At 33.6% G+C, this 13,059-nt stretch overlaps 1 protein-coding gene across 3 annotated transcripts in view; it reads left to right on the forward strand.

Moving 5' to 3' along the window:
• The window catches only part of RSRC1 (arginine and serine rich coiled-coil 1), a 461,399-nt gene that overhangs the window by 266,579 nt on the left and 181,761 nt on the right, over nucleotides 1-13,059 (forward strand). For all 3 annotated transcript variants that reach the window (XM_012523649.4, XM_058295198.2, XM_058295200.1), the window contains exon 6: nucleotides 8,095-8,146. In XM_012523649.4, coding sequence (XP_012379103.1) covers nucleotides 8,095-8,146 — 52 coding nt within the window. The remainder of the gene's footprint in view (nucleotides 1-8,094; nucleotides 8,147-13,059) is intronic.

Raw genomic sequence — 13,059 nt, forward strand, 5'->3', positions numbered from 1 at the left:
GGAAACAATACAAGCTACAAGACTGTGAAACAACATCTTTAAAATACTGAAATAAAATATTTGTAAAGCTAGAATTCTATACCTTGGGAAAATATCTTTAAAAGATAATTGAATGTTTAAAGCAAAAGCAATAAGAAGTATCATGGAGTTTATAATAGTAATGATAGCAAAGACAACAATAATACAGAGCCAAAAAGGGAAGAAATGGAAGCATACTATTATAAGGTTTTTATAGTATATGTGAAGTGGTATAAGAATGATAGATGGAGCTAAGTTAAAGATGTGAACTTAAAGCAACAAATAAAATAACAAACTTACTGCTAATAAGCCAACAAAGACTATAAATAGAATCATAATCATGCAAATAACAGATGGAGCAAATAAAAAATGAATAGCAAACCCAATATTTATCAGTAATCACATTAAATGTAAATTTTTGTAAATACCTCAGTTAAAAGGCAGAGTTTTTCAGATTGCATAAAAAAGCAATATCCAATAAGGTGCTATTAGAAAGACACCTCAAATATAAAGACACTAATAGATAAAAAATAGCATGCTAAAACTTAATATTGTTAAAATGCCAGTTTTCCTCAAATTAATGTGTACATTCAATGCAATCCCATTCAAAATCCTAGCAGACTTTTTTTTTTGGTAGAAATTACAAGCTTATTCTAAAATTGGGAATGCAGAGGAGCTAGAAGAGCCAAAACAACTTTGATAAAGAAGAACAAAATTGGAGAGGTTATTCTACCCTACTTCAAAACTTAATATAATGCTATAGTTACCAAGATCGTATACTGTTGCATTGAGACTGACACATAGATCACTGGAACAGAAAGGAAAGTCTAGATAGGGACCCATATATATATATGGTAAATTGATTTTCAACAACATTGCAAAGGCAATATAGTAGAGAAATGATGGTCTTTTCTGCAAATGGTTCTATAACAATTGGATAACCATATATTAAACATATTCTCTATATACCTCTCAATATATAAAAATATTAACTGAAAATGTTTCAGAGAACTAAATGTAGAACATAAAACTATAAGTGTCTAGATAAAAGCACAGGAGAAACTTCGTGAATTGGGGTTAAGTAGAGATTTCTTAGATTCAATGCACAAAAGAAGAAATTGATAAATTAGACTATCAAATTAAGTCCTGCTCTTTGAAAGATATTCTTAAAACAATGAAAAAAGAAACACAATGAGGGGACTTTATCTAGAAAATAAATAAAATATAAATAAAATATCATTGCAAACCTTTTATATTATAAATTACTTTTATTACAGTGAAGAACTCTCAAAACTCAATGAGAGAGCTATGTGCTTTTAAGAAAAATGTCAGTCATGATACAATATCTTGCCATCTGATTATTGATGTACCTGTATCTACAATGGAGAGAGAGAATTTAAATAAAATTTGGATTCTGAAAGTAAAAAACCAAAACAAAAAAACTCAACGAGAGGGAGTGGACGTGGCTCAAGCAGTTGAGCTCCTTCCTCCCAAATGGGAGGTCCCAGGTTCAGTTCCCAGTACCTCCTAAAGAAAACAAGCAATGAGCAAAATATACTAAAAACATTGAATTGTATACTTAAAATGTGTGAATTATAAGGTTTGTGAACTATATGTCAAAATTACTTAAAAAAAAACTCTATTAGAAACAATCCAATAAAAATTGGCAAAAGATTTGAGCATCCATTTAACCAGAGAAAATATAAAGATAATAAATAAGCAAATGAAAAGATGTTCAACATCATTAGTCATTAGGGGAATATATATTAAAACCACAATAAGGTTCTACTACGTGGCTATTAGAATTTTGAAATTAAAAAATCCAACTGTACCAATATACAATGTACCTAGTTTTGACTTGGATGTAGAGCAACTGGAACTTTTTCATCACTGCTAGTGGAAATGTAAAACCAATTTGGAGACAGTTTGGTATTTTCTTTAAAAATTAAATATCTATTTGCTATGTAATCAACCCATTCCAATGATAGATTTACCCAAGAGAAATGAGAGCACATATTTATACTAAGACTATACATGAAGGTTCTTGTACAACACTTTTTTTTGTAATAGCCCAAAATGAAAACAACTCCAATGCTCATCAACAGAATATTGTGTAAACAAATTATGGCCTTACAATGGAATACTACCCCACAATAAAAAGGTATGGAATACTGATATGCACAACATAGATGTATTTCAAAATAATTATGTTGAGTGGAAAAACTGATAAAAAGAATATATATTGTATGATTCCATTTATATAGAATTCTAAAAAATGCAAAATAATGTATAGCAACAGAAAGCAGCTCAATGATTGGGGACTGGGAAGAGGGTTGGAGGAATGCAGAGATATTGGAAGGATCACAAAGCAAAGTTTTTGGGGTATTCATAGCAGTGATGGCCCCAAGTGTGTATGCATATGTCAAAACATACCAAATTGTACACTTTAAATATGCTCAATTTATTATTTTTCAATTATACCTCATTGAAACTGAGAATTTTGAATGATTGAATGTAATGAGAAGACTATGTGAGATAGAAAAGAAATAGTACTATGACACCACTTGTGTACAAGATCTGAAATATTTCAACTGTCCATTCTTTTCAACAGGTTTCAGTAACCCAGTTCTTAAGGTAGGAAAAGAATTACTGTACATTCTTCATATAAAGAGAGCAAGTAATAATATGGAATTGAGGATAATATTTATAAAACATATAATCTAATCCTAATTTTGATATGTGAAATATTGCTAGTCTAATTTTGTTTCCAAGTTTGAATTCTCTCTTAGCTCAGCCTCTTTCATACATTTTCCTTTCCTCTCCTGAACAACTTCAAAACTATTGTTGGCAGCTGGAATGGTTTTAGCTTCATCACCTTCCAAAATTTCTCTAATGGTGGCCAGGGCTTATCAGCTGCATATAAATGGAAGTGAGTAAGGGCAAGCAAATGACTTCAGTTTGTCCTCTTTTAAAATATAGTCATGGCTCAAAGGATTGTGCTAGTTTTGAGTATTAGTTTTCGAGGTATTTTTGACAATCTAGTGATGCAATTTATTTATAAGGAACTCAGGATGGGACTAAATAAGAGTAAATCCAGAGCCAAAGGAAAAATTCTAGACCTTGAGGATGATCACCTCCATAAATAACATGATAAGACTGATCTATCTTTTGGTTTTACCTAAGGAACTTTTATTTCTTCTTATGGAAGCAGATGCTTTTACTCTAAATCAAGGGCTTACAAATGGAGTTGAGTAATAAATGTACTTGGCTGTGAAGGGGAGGGAAGGAAGCAGCCCAATTCTGGAGAAAGATTAGCACTGTTCTAATACCTCCTGCTCCCAAAGAATTAATAGTACTTTGAGTAATTTTAAGCCCTATAAGATCATTTCTTGCAGACGTACAGTTTTATTCAAATGAGTTAAAATTATGTACTAATTTATTTATTTTTGGATATCATACCATAACACAAAAATCAACTTTAAAGTAAAAGTTCATTCTGACCTATTAAGGTCTTAACATTAACATTTATTTATTAAAGCAACCACATTTATATTCCATATAATTATATCTAATGTTCTGTATATTTTATCTAATTATATGCTACTAGTTTTGATGTAAGAAATATTATTTTGTAATGGAATACAACTTTTCTCTATGTTTGCTTCACACATAATTGTAACATTGTACTCTTATATGTGTCCTCATTTAAGAAGTGTATTGGGAGTGAATGGGGCTTAAGCACTTGAGCTCCCACCTCCCACATGAGAGGCCTAGTTTCAGTCCCCAGTGCCTCCTAAAAAAACAAAAACCTCTAAGCAACAAGCAAAACAAACGATTAAAAAAAAAAAACCAATTCAGGGAAGTTGATGTGGCTCAGTGGATGAGTGCCGGCTTCCCACATACAAGGTCCCAGGTTCAATCACCGGTTCCTAATACCTCAAAAAAAAAAAAAAGTAATTTGACAAATTGCTGTATTCCATACATTTATACTTGATATCATTCTCTTATTTATTCAATAAAGTTTAATTTCTGGTTCTTAATAGCATTAGTACCATTTACCAATTTAGATGGAATTCATATTGATTCCTGGAGTCTGATATGTGCTAAAATAGCAAAAGCATTAGAAGCTCTGCTATGATGCTCAAGCCCCAAGGATGTTTTCATTTAAAACCACCTAGTATGGGGAAGCGGATTTGGCCCAATGGTTGGAGTGTCTGCCTACCACATGGGAGGTCTAAGGTTCAAACCCAGAGCCTCCAGACCCGTGTGATGAGCTGGCCCGCGTGCAGTACTGGTGTGCGCAAGGAATGCCCTGCCACACAGGGGTATCCCCCACATAGGGGAGCCCCACGCGGAAGGAGTGCACCCTGTAAGGAGAGCTGCCCAGGAATGGCGCTGCACACATGTTGAGCTGACACAGCAAGATCATGCAACAAAAAGAGACACAGATTCCCAGTGCCCCTGATAAGAATTCAAAGCAGACACAGAGGAACACACAGCAAATGGATACAGAGAGCTGACAACCGGGTTGGGGGGGCGGGGATGCTGGAAGGGGAGAGAAATAAATAAAAAACAACAAACAAAAAAACCAGCTAGTAATCATGAGCCCTAACTAAAAATGTACTAATGTAATTTTTTTGTTTCTTCCTTTTCTTTAATCTTTTCTTCAAAAGTAATTACAGATAGCAGTCAGGGTGATGCCAACATAAATCAGAGTGCCTCTTCTACATCCAGTTCCAGCTGAGCTACTTTTACTATGCGAAGCAATTCTTACTACAAATAGACAGGTGGGACCTGGAAGGTTCTAGCCAAAGACATGTTCCTTTAAAAACAGATCTGTTATGCTGTTTTCCCTCTTCTGGGACAAACTTAAGCCTGAAAGTGATATAGAGGAACACTGGGAAAGGATTTGAAGGGCAGGTGACTAAGAGAAAAGGAATGTAGCCAAGAATCCTATAGCTATACAAATTATTTACTAACCACAGTAAAAGGAAGATATTTGCAGATAAGCAAAAAGAGGATTTTCTCATTTGTATATGCCATCCAAAAAAAAATGCTTGAGAGATGAGTCTCAGCAAAGTAAAAATATTTATAAAATTTTAAAAGTCTTATCAATCAAACAATATATTTATTACCATAGTTAGAGTTATTGATCAAAAAAATCAGCATGTTACATCTGCATAGGCAGTTGTTTTTAGAATGGAATCCTATTTCACAAACTGGGACAGATTTCTCTTTTGAATAGAATCAAAAAAAAGTTATTCCTATGCCTTTATATCTATAAACTAATTGCTTTGGCTTCATGTATATCCTAGTGATTTAGCTGATTGATCCAGAGATTTGGAATCAGAGGGTCTTAATTTTAGCCAGTCATTTACTAACAGAAGCAAGTTATTCAATTGCTCTTATATCCTGGTCCCCCCGCCCCCGAGATGGCTCCCTTGTCTGACCATTGTATGCTCACTCGTCTGCTCATCATCTCTGTTCCTTGTGTCTGCTTGTTGTCTGCTCGTTGTGTTTGCTCGTCTTTAGGAGGCACCAGGAACGGAACCTGGGACCTCCTGTGTGAGAGGTGGGTGCCCACCACTGCTTGATCCACATCTGTTCACCTACCCTGGTTTTCTTTATCTTTAAAATAGGAATCCTGTATTATAGATTATTGGAGGAATTAATGAAAAAATAACTTTACAGATGTTTTCATCATAAACTTCCACCATCAAGAATATTTCCTTGGAAATGGTGAACACCAAATTTTCAACATAGTCATTACAAATGGAGGGAGAGGGATACTATAGAGGGCGTTTTTATAGGGTGATGTGGGGCTTTAACTATATTGTTAATATTTTATTTAATGCTGGGTGTACATTATTCTGTATGTTTTTATTGTATCTTAAATATTTAATTGTCCAGAAATCCTTCCTGTGAAATACATAAAACTCTGTCCCATGAAATATCTTAATTAAATTATAAAGTGCCTAAGATTTTTCTGTCAAAGGACATTGCTTACTAGGACACACTGATACAGATGTTTCATAATTCTTAGCTTGCTTGGGACCTGCTAGTCAGAATATCATTTCCTTCCTTGCATTGTGTTATATTGTGCAAAGTATCATAAATCTACTGTATACTTAAACTGGTATGTATAAGGCAGAAGTCACAAACTGCCTTGGGGCTGAACCTGGCCATGGATGTGCTTGTTTTGTTCTGCAGCATTGGTCCTCATGGTGACTTAAATTCTTGTGAAAAATCAGCAAATTTTGTAACCCTGGGCTTACATTTCTCCATGGGCAGCTGGAACTGAGTATCAGCTGCTTCCTATATCTGAGCGTGTCCTGCACAGGCTCCCCATACTTTCTGTGGCTCCATGATACTGGCATCAAATGTCAGTTGCCATATTTATCATCATAAATTTTATATTAATGGCTTGACCCCTATTGGCATTTTTTTATATAACTGAGAGATTATATTCAGTAGATATTATAGTCTTCTATTGATATTTTACTATATTTTAATTTGATATCACTTATTTTCAATACTTTATACCTTTACAGAAATGCTTATATTTTTCTTGCAGACATATAACATAGAATACTCTTTCTTAGTTTCTCCTTTTCTAATAGGTAATCAGACCTTTCATTTTGCCAGTTCAATATTTCTCAAATCTGGCTCATCCTGTCCAACCTTTCTGCTACTGCTCCAGCTTAGGCCCTCATCATTTCTCACGTAGAATTCTGTAATTGCTCTCCACCTGGACTTCTTGCCTCCAAACACATTCCTTTCAATTCCTCCTCAAAGATCTTGCTAGAATGGTCTTTCAAAATGCAGATCTGATCACATCACCCTTCTTAAATTTCTTCTACGTGTCTCCATCTTCCTCTAGCAGGGGTTGGCAAGCTTTTTCTTAAAGGTTAAAAGTAAATATTTTAGGCTTTGTTGGCCATTTGGTACCTGTCACAAATAATCAATTCTGCATTTACAGCGTGACAGCAACCATAGTGATATGTAAATGAAGGGTGTGGCTGTGTTCTAATAAAACTTTTTTACAAAATGAGGGAGCATGCCTAGGGCTTTTGTTCGTTGACCCCTGATCTGGGTTTAAAAAGTATTCCCTGTATCCCTGCCCTTCTCATCATCACTCTACCATCCTGTTTCTTACAGTTTATTCAGAAACACCATTCAACTTAAACTTTACTAGCATATCTTCTTTCTATATCCAGTTATTCTTTTGATTAAACCTTCCTCCCCACACACAATTAGCAAAATGTTAAAAAATGTTAATTTGAAATGATTATTTCCATATATAGTAGTAGGGTTATTTAGTCATATGCTGTTATCTTTATAAATGGATTGATATGTAAAGTTGTAAGTATTAATGAGTTTTTAACAGATATTTTTATTACTAAAGATTATGACTTTGATATAATATATTTTCTGAAACTCTAAACTCTTAGAATAAATGACTGAGGGGAAAGAAGTTTAGTTTCAGGTATTATCAACTGTATAGAGGGAACAATTTTAGGGCAATTAGTAGAAACTGAAGACATGTAACTCATTTTTTATCCTTTTCACCACAACTGCACCTTTTAAATACAGTTAGGAAAGTAAAATATAGTTTGGTTTTAGAACGTGATTTACCTGAGGGATTGGACTTCAAGTTGCTTTTAAAATTCTAGGAGGTTACTTGTCATATTTCCATGTGCAAAATAATAACAACAACACAACTTGAGAATATGTTGTCAAATTTGTGAGTTGTGCTTCATTTTATTATATTAAATAGCAATTATTTATGTTATTGTTTATTGGCTCAATGTTGGGTGACAAAACCATTTCCAGTAAAAAAATGAAAGAATTTAATTCCTACATCATATAAATCAAAGTGTAGTTTTACTGCTAAGGGGAGAGAGTAGATTGGTAGAGCTGTTGTGATGGAATTTTGTTAAGATATGGATTGGTATTAATATTGATTATGTGTAAGTTCTCTAAATTCTTTGCCATTTATGTAACATTAATTTGCAGTGCATTAATTAATTCATCTATTAACACTCACCTGTAAATGTCTTTTTTGGTTGTTTTTAGCCACCAGCTGAACAGGCCAAAGCCAGATTACAGCTGGTTCTTGAAGCTGCTGGTGAGTGTTGTGGATTGTTTTTGTTTTTGCTCATTTGTATTGAAAATTAACTTTTGTAAATTGAAAAAATAATAAATCCTAAGCTGGTATTATACTTATAAATGGGTTAAAAAGAAAAACTCCTATTTTCATATATTTTCACAAATTTATGAGATCTAGATTATATGTGTGGCCATTTTTTTAACCTGAAATATTTATTGCTGCAGTGTAATACTAAAAGATCATTCTTAAATCTTAATTTTTACTTTTCATTAGTAATTATTTCATGAAGACAAAATGTCTCTACTCTTTATAGGTAAGAGATTGAGGGAGGAAAGATTGAATGATTTGCTTTGAAATTTTTTTTTAATTGTTATTATAATCAGTGTGGCACAGGTTCTAATTCATTCTTGTCTCATTTCCCAGAGGTTATCTATGTAAGCTACTGTGTTTCAAAACAATTACTGACCATGGCTTTTTCTTGCTACATCTGTCTGTTTTACTTCTCAGTGGTATAATAATGCTATAACTTTGATTTTAGATATCATGCTTAGATTCATGTAGACATTAAATAATTTTACCTTTAAAAAATATATTAGATCCATGTTATTTTTTCTAAGGACTGACTTTACTCTGAATCTTATATGTGCTTTAAAAATGTATGTAACTTATTCAAATAATCCAAGAGAAACCGTGAGGTAGAGTTGGAATAACATCACCAAAGTAGTACATATTTCTTAAAATTATTTACTTTTTAAGAGCTCATAATTCCAATTTATTGGAATATGAGAATTGTGTTTTAACATCAAAAGTAATTTCAGACTACCAAATGATAGTAACTGTATTTTTAGAATTTATTCATACAGAAAATAAAATGTGTGTATTGACTCAAGAATCTTTTGAATTAGTTCCTTGCATCCCCACCTGAAGTGTCCACAGATTAAAGTTTGGGAACACTAGGATGAATGATAGACAAGCTTCAAGAATCACTAATTTACCATGTAGGAATAAAAATTGTTAAATGTTTTAATTTTACTGTCCTCACAGCATTCCATACTGCTTTTTAAATTACTTATATATTTTTAATTAATCTTGCTCATTTTATTACATAGAAGCATGATTTCTTCAAATTTTGCTTGTTATCAGGTTTTTCATATTTTGACTCCCAAATAAATGTACTATAGGATAAAGCTACTTAATATGATTCTGTATCATTGATATAGTATACATTCATTCTTAATTGACATTTTGCTTTTCACAAATGTTTCCATTCATAATTTGAGTATTGATAAACTCTTGCTTAAAGGAAAATGTTTCCTAGCCCAGAAAAATATTGGTTTTCGTTAATACAGTTATATATAATTTTACTTCATAGTTTTATACAATTTTATTTAGCTTTTTGTATGACTTTGAAGCACATTATAAAACAGTTCTGACAGTCCAAACCTCAAAGTATATAATTTGCTTAAATTGGGCATAGCTGTCACCCCTCATTTTTAAATTTAACATTCTAAATTAGTCCTGTGAATTTGAGAAACATTCAAAATATGATAATTTTCAAATTAAAAAGAAAACTTACCTTGGCCTCGAAAAGCAAGAGACACCAATGTCCATAGAGAAAATGTGGCATTGGTGTGGGAAAAGTGGCCATGGTGGCTGCTGGGTGCGGGGAATGGGAGGAAGAGATGAGATGTGGAGGCGTTTTCGGGACTTGGAGTTGTCCTGGGTGGTGCTTCACGGACAATTACGGGACATTGTAGATCCCCCCAGGGCCCACAGGATGGAACATGGGAGGGTATGGGCTATGATGTGGACCATTGACCATGAGGTGCAGCGATGCCCAGAGATGTACTTACCAAATGCAATGGATGTGTCATGATGATGGGAGAGAATGTTGCTGTGGGGGGAGTGGGGGGTGGGGGCGGCGGGGTTGAATGGGACTTCATATTTTTTGAATGTAATATTTTTTAAAAAAATGAATTAAAAAAAAAAGAAAAGCAAGAGACAGACTTTACAGACTTTAGTTTAGATATAACCTTATTTATCTAATCATTTCCTTTTTATTGAACATTTATGTTGTCTCCACCTTTTCTCTATTATCAATAAGTATAATGAACATCCTCTTGCATATTGTTTTTTTCCCATATTTTAGGTTATTTTCTTGGGATTGATGCCAATTCTGTGAATATATTGCTTTATAATATGAATAACAAATTACACCCCTTTGAAAAATACTCAGTACTGTTTTTAATGAGTACTTGTAACTTTGGAGAGGGGAAGCAGACGGATAGGAGAGGAGCACATAGGTAAAATATAGAATTTATTGTCGAGGTTCTAGTTCTCTGTTGCAGTGGTGAATTCAAAGTGTTCATTGTATTGTTTAATGTAAGTAAATGAGGAAAAGAAAAGGAAAAGGAAGAAAGAAAAGGAGAGGAGTGGTAAAAAGAGTTTGAGACCTACCTGTTCAGGCTAGCAGTTAGAGGCTGCCTAGTCCTAAATTTGAGGAGTAGCTGGATATGGTGGGCTGCGAGCTCCCATTCTGACTCCTTGGGGCTGTCGTCAGTTCCTGAGGAAAATAGCCTCGACTTTGGAGCCTTAAAATTAGATGACATAAGACCCCGTACTAGAATTCTTACAGCAGGATTTATTTCAGCCTTATAGTTAGTGTAACCTGGTATTTAGGGTTAATATAGAAATCCTGATTAGACTTAGCCTTTTACTCTAGCTATGGGTTCCAGAAGAAAGTTTAATGAATAATCATTGCATTGTCATTTATTATTAGATAAGTGAACTTTAGTAATATTATTGGTTAAATATTAAAATATATTTAGAACATTTAGCAATTATTATTAGTGGTATATTTTTGAAACATATGTATAAATAAAATATCTTTTAGCAAAATGTAACTGTAGCATGTCATACTTATTGAACCAAACATGAATTTGAAGTCAGAGATTTTATTGTATTTTATGATTATATTCTATATTCATTAAACTGTTACATTTTTGTTTTGTGCTATTCTGAATCTTCAGATTTAGATATAATCTTTTTTTTGTATTCATAGTTGTTTCTTTTCTTCAATTCTTTCAGTAATTCAAAGGTAAAGTAGAATTAATATACCTAAGTTTGCTTTTTAAAAATTGACAACCGGACACAAAAGATGGCAAAGTTGTATAAATATGTAAGATTAAAATTGTAAGTTTTAAATTCAGCTGATGATTTGCTTTGTTATATTGAGTAAATCCAATCAAAAACTCTTTCTGCCATGATTTCTTTACTTTTCTCAGTACCTTTACCATTCTCCACATTATATAGATTCAAAATCTTGTAATTTTTATCTTCAACTCCTTTATAAACATTCACTTAGTCTTAATGATTCTTATTTTGATACGTTTTCTATATTTATCCCTTTATTGTCTTTCCCACTACCACATGTATGTTATAGATGCCAAACATTTCACGCAAAGATTTTTTTTTTGAAGGGACAACTTTTCATTTTTATTTCACACTTATTGGAATGTTTAAAGTAATGTCTGCGTCCTGCAGGCGTGATTCCCAAAGTGGGAAGAGAATGACAAGATTCCTGGTTTCTTATTTTAACATCCTGGGAAGAGATAGAAACATCTTGTCAAAGTCACCCTTTCAGCGGTGGGCATCTGTGCTCTATTGTCTGGCATCTCAAATGAAAATCTGACCTTTCTGAAAATTTCCTCCAGGTCACAGGACTAGGCATGTTTTTGCAAATTTTCAACAAGTTTTATAATAAAAAGAGAGCCCCATATTGGATGTTGCCAAGAAATGTTATATATTGATCCAGGCAGGGGCGAAGAAGCCAAACTAAGGCATGAGCAGGCACCGGGACAGGGCGAAGGCAAGAGCTTATCCAGCGATTATTGCATTGTCTTCCAGTTGGTCTCCTGCTTCAATTCTTCTGCTTCACCAGAAAGATAGTAAGGGTTAGTGGAATGCTTTGAAAAGTTCTAAGCCTACTCCCACCATTTACTTAATCTTTAACCTTGAATAGTTTGATGCTTATGGTTTAGCCAGAAAAGAGGTTTTCTGTTTGTTTTGTTTTTAAGTTGAATATGACAGAGGTATATGTTTTCCAGTTCACTATAGTTCCCTAATGTCTTTAACTTGATCAGGTCATACATTTAAGTTAACTGTTTGAAAGTATTTGGGTTTGAGAAAGTCTCTGTACCTTAATTTCTTCATCTGTAAATAGGTAAGATAGTAACATGTTATGGGGTTGTTGTGAGGATTAGTAAGACATGAACTGCTTCTCCCAGAGCTTGGCAAATCTTACTTACCATTAAATGTTAGCTACCACTGCAAGATGATTCTTATTAAGCAACCATTGAGTCATGCTTCTCCCTTGCTCAAAATTATTCACTATCTCCCAAATGCTTACAAAATCAGTTTTATCCTTCTGTGCTTAAAGGTCTATGGTTTGTACAGTGATTCCAGAGACTTTTCTAACTTCATCTCCTAGAAGCCGTCATTGTACTTGTTCTCATTGTTCTTTGAGTTACCTGTGTTTTTTCCTACTGCAATCTTTGGTGATGCTTTTTGTTGTTGTTTGTTTGTTTTAGATTTATTTTTATTTATTTCTCTCCCCTTCCCTGCCCCCCCCACACCCCCCAGTTGACTGTTCTCTGTGTCTATTTTGCTGCGTGTTCTTTTTGTCCACTTCTGTTATTGTCAGCGGCACAGGAAGCTGTGTCTCTTTTTGTTGCATCATCTTTTTTTTTTTTTTTTTTTTTTTTTAAGCAAAGCCTAGTTTATTACTGTAGGAAGCTTGAAGAGTACCTTGACTGACTCTTAGTTGTGTCTGAGAAAGTTTTTTTTTTTTATTGCCTTTGTAATAATATTACATTAAAAATATATATGTGAGGTCCCATTCAACCCCACCCCCCCACCCCCCCTCTCCCCCC

Source organism: Dasypus novemcinctus, chromosome 4 (genome assembly GCF_030445035.2).
Source record: "Dasypus novemcinctus isolate mDasNov1 chromosome 4, mDasNov1.1.hap2, whole genome shotgun sequence".
Lineage (NCBI taxonomy): Eukaryota > Metazoa > Chordata > Mammalia > Cingulata > Dasypodidae > Dasypus > Dasypus novemcinctus.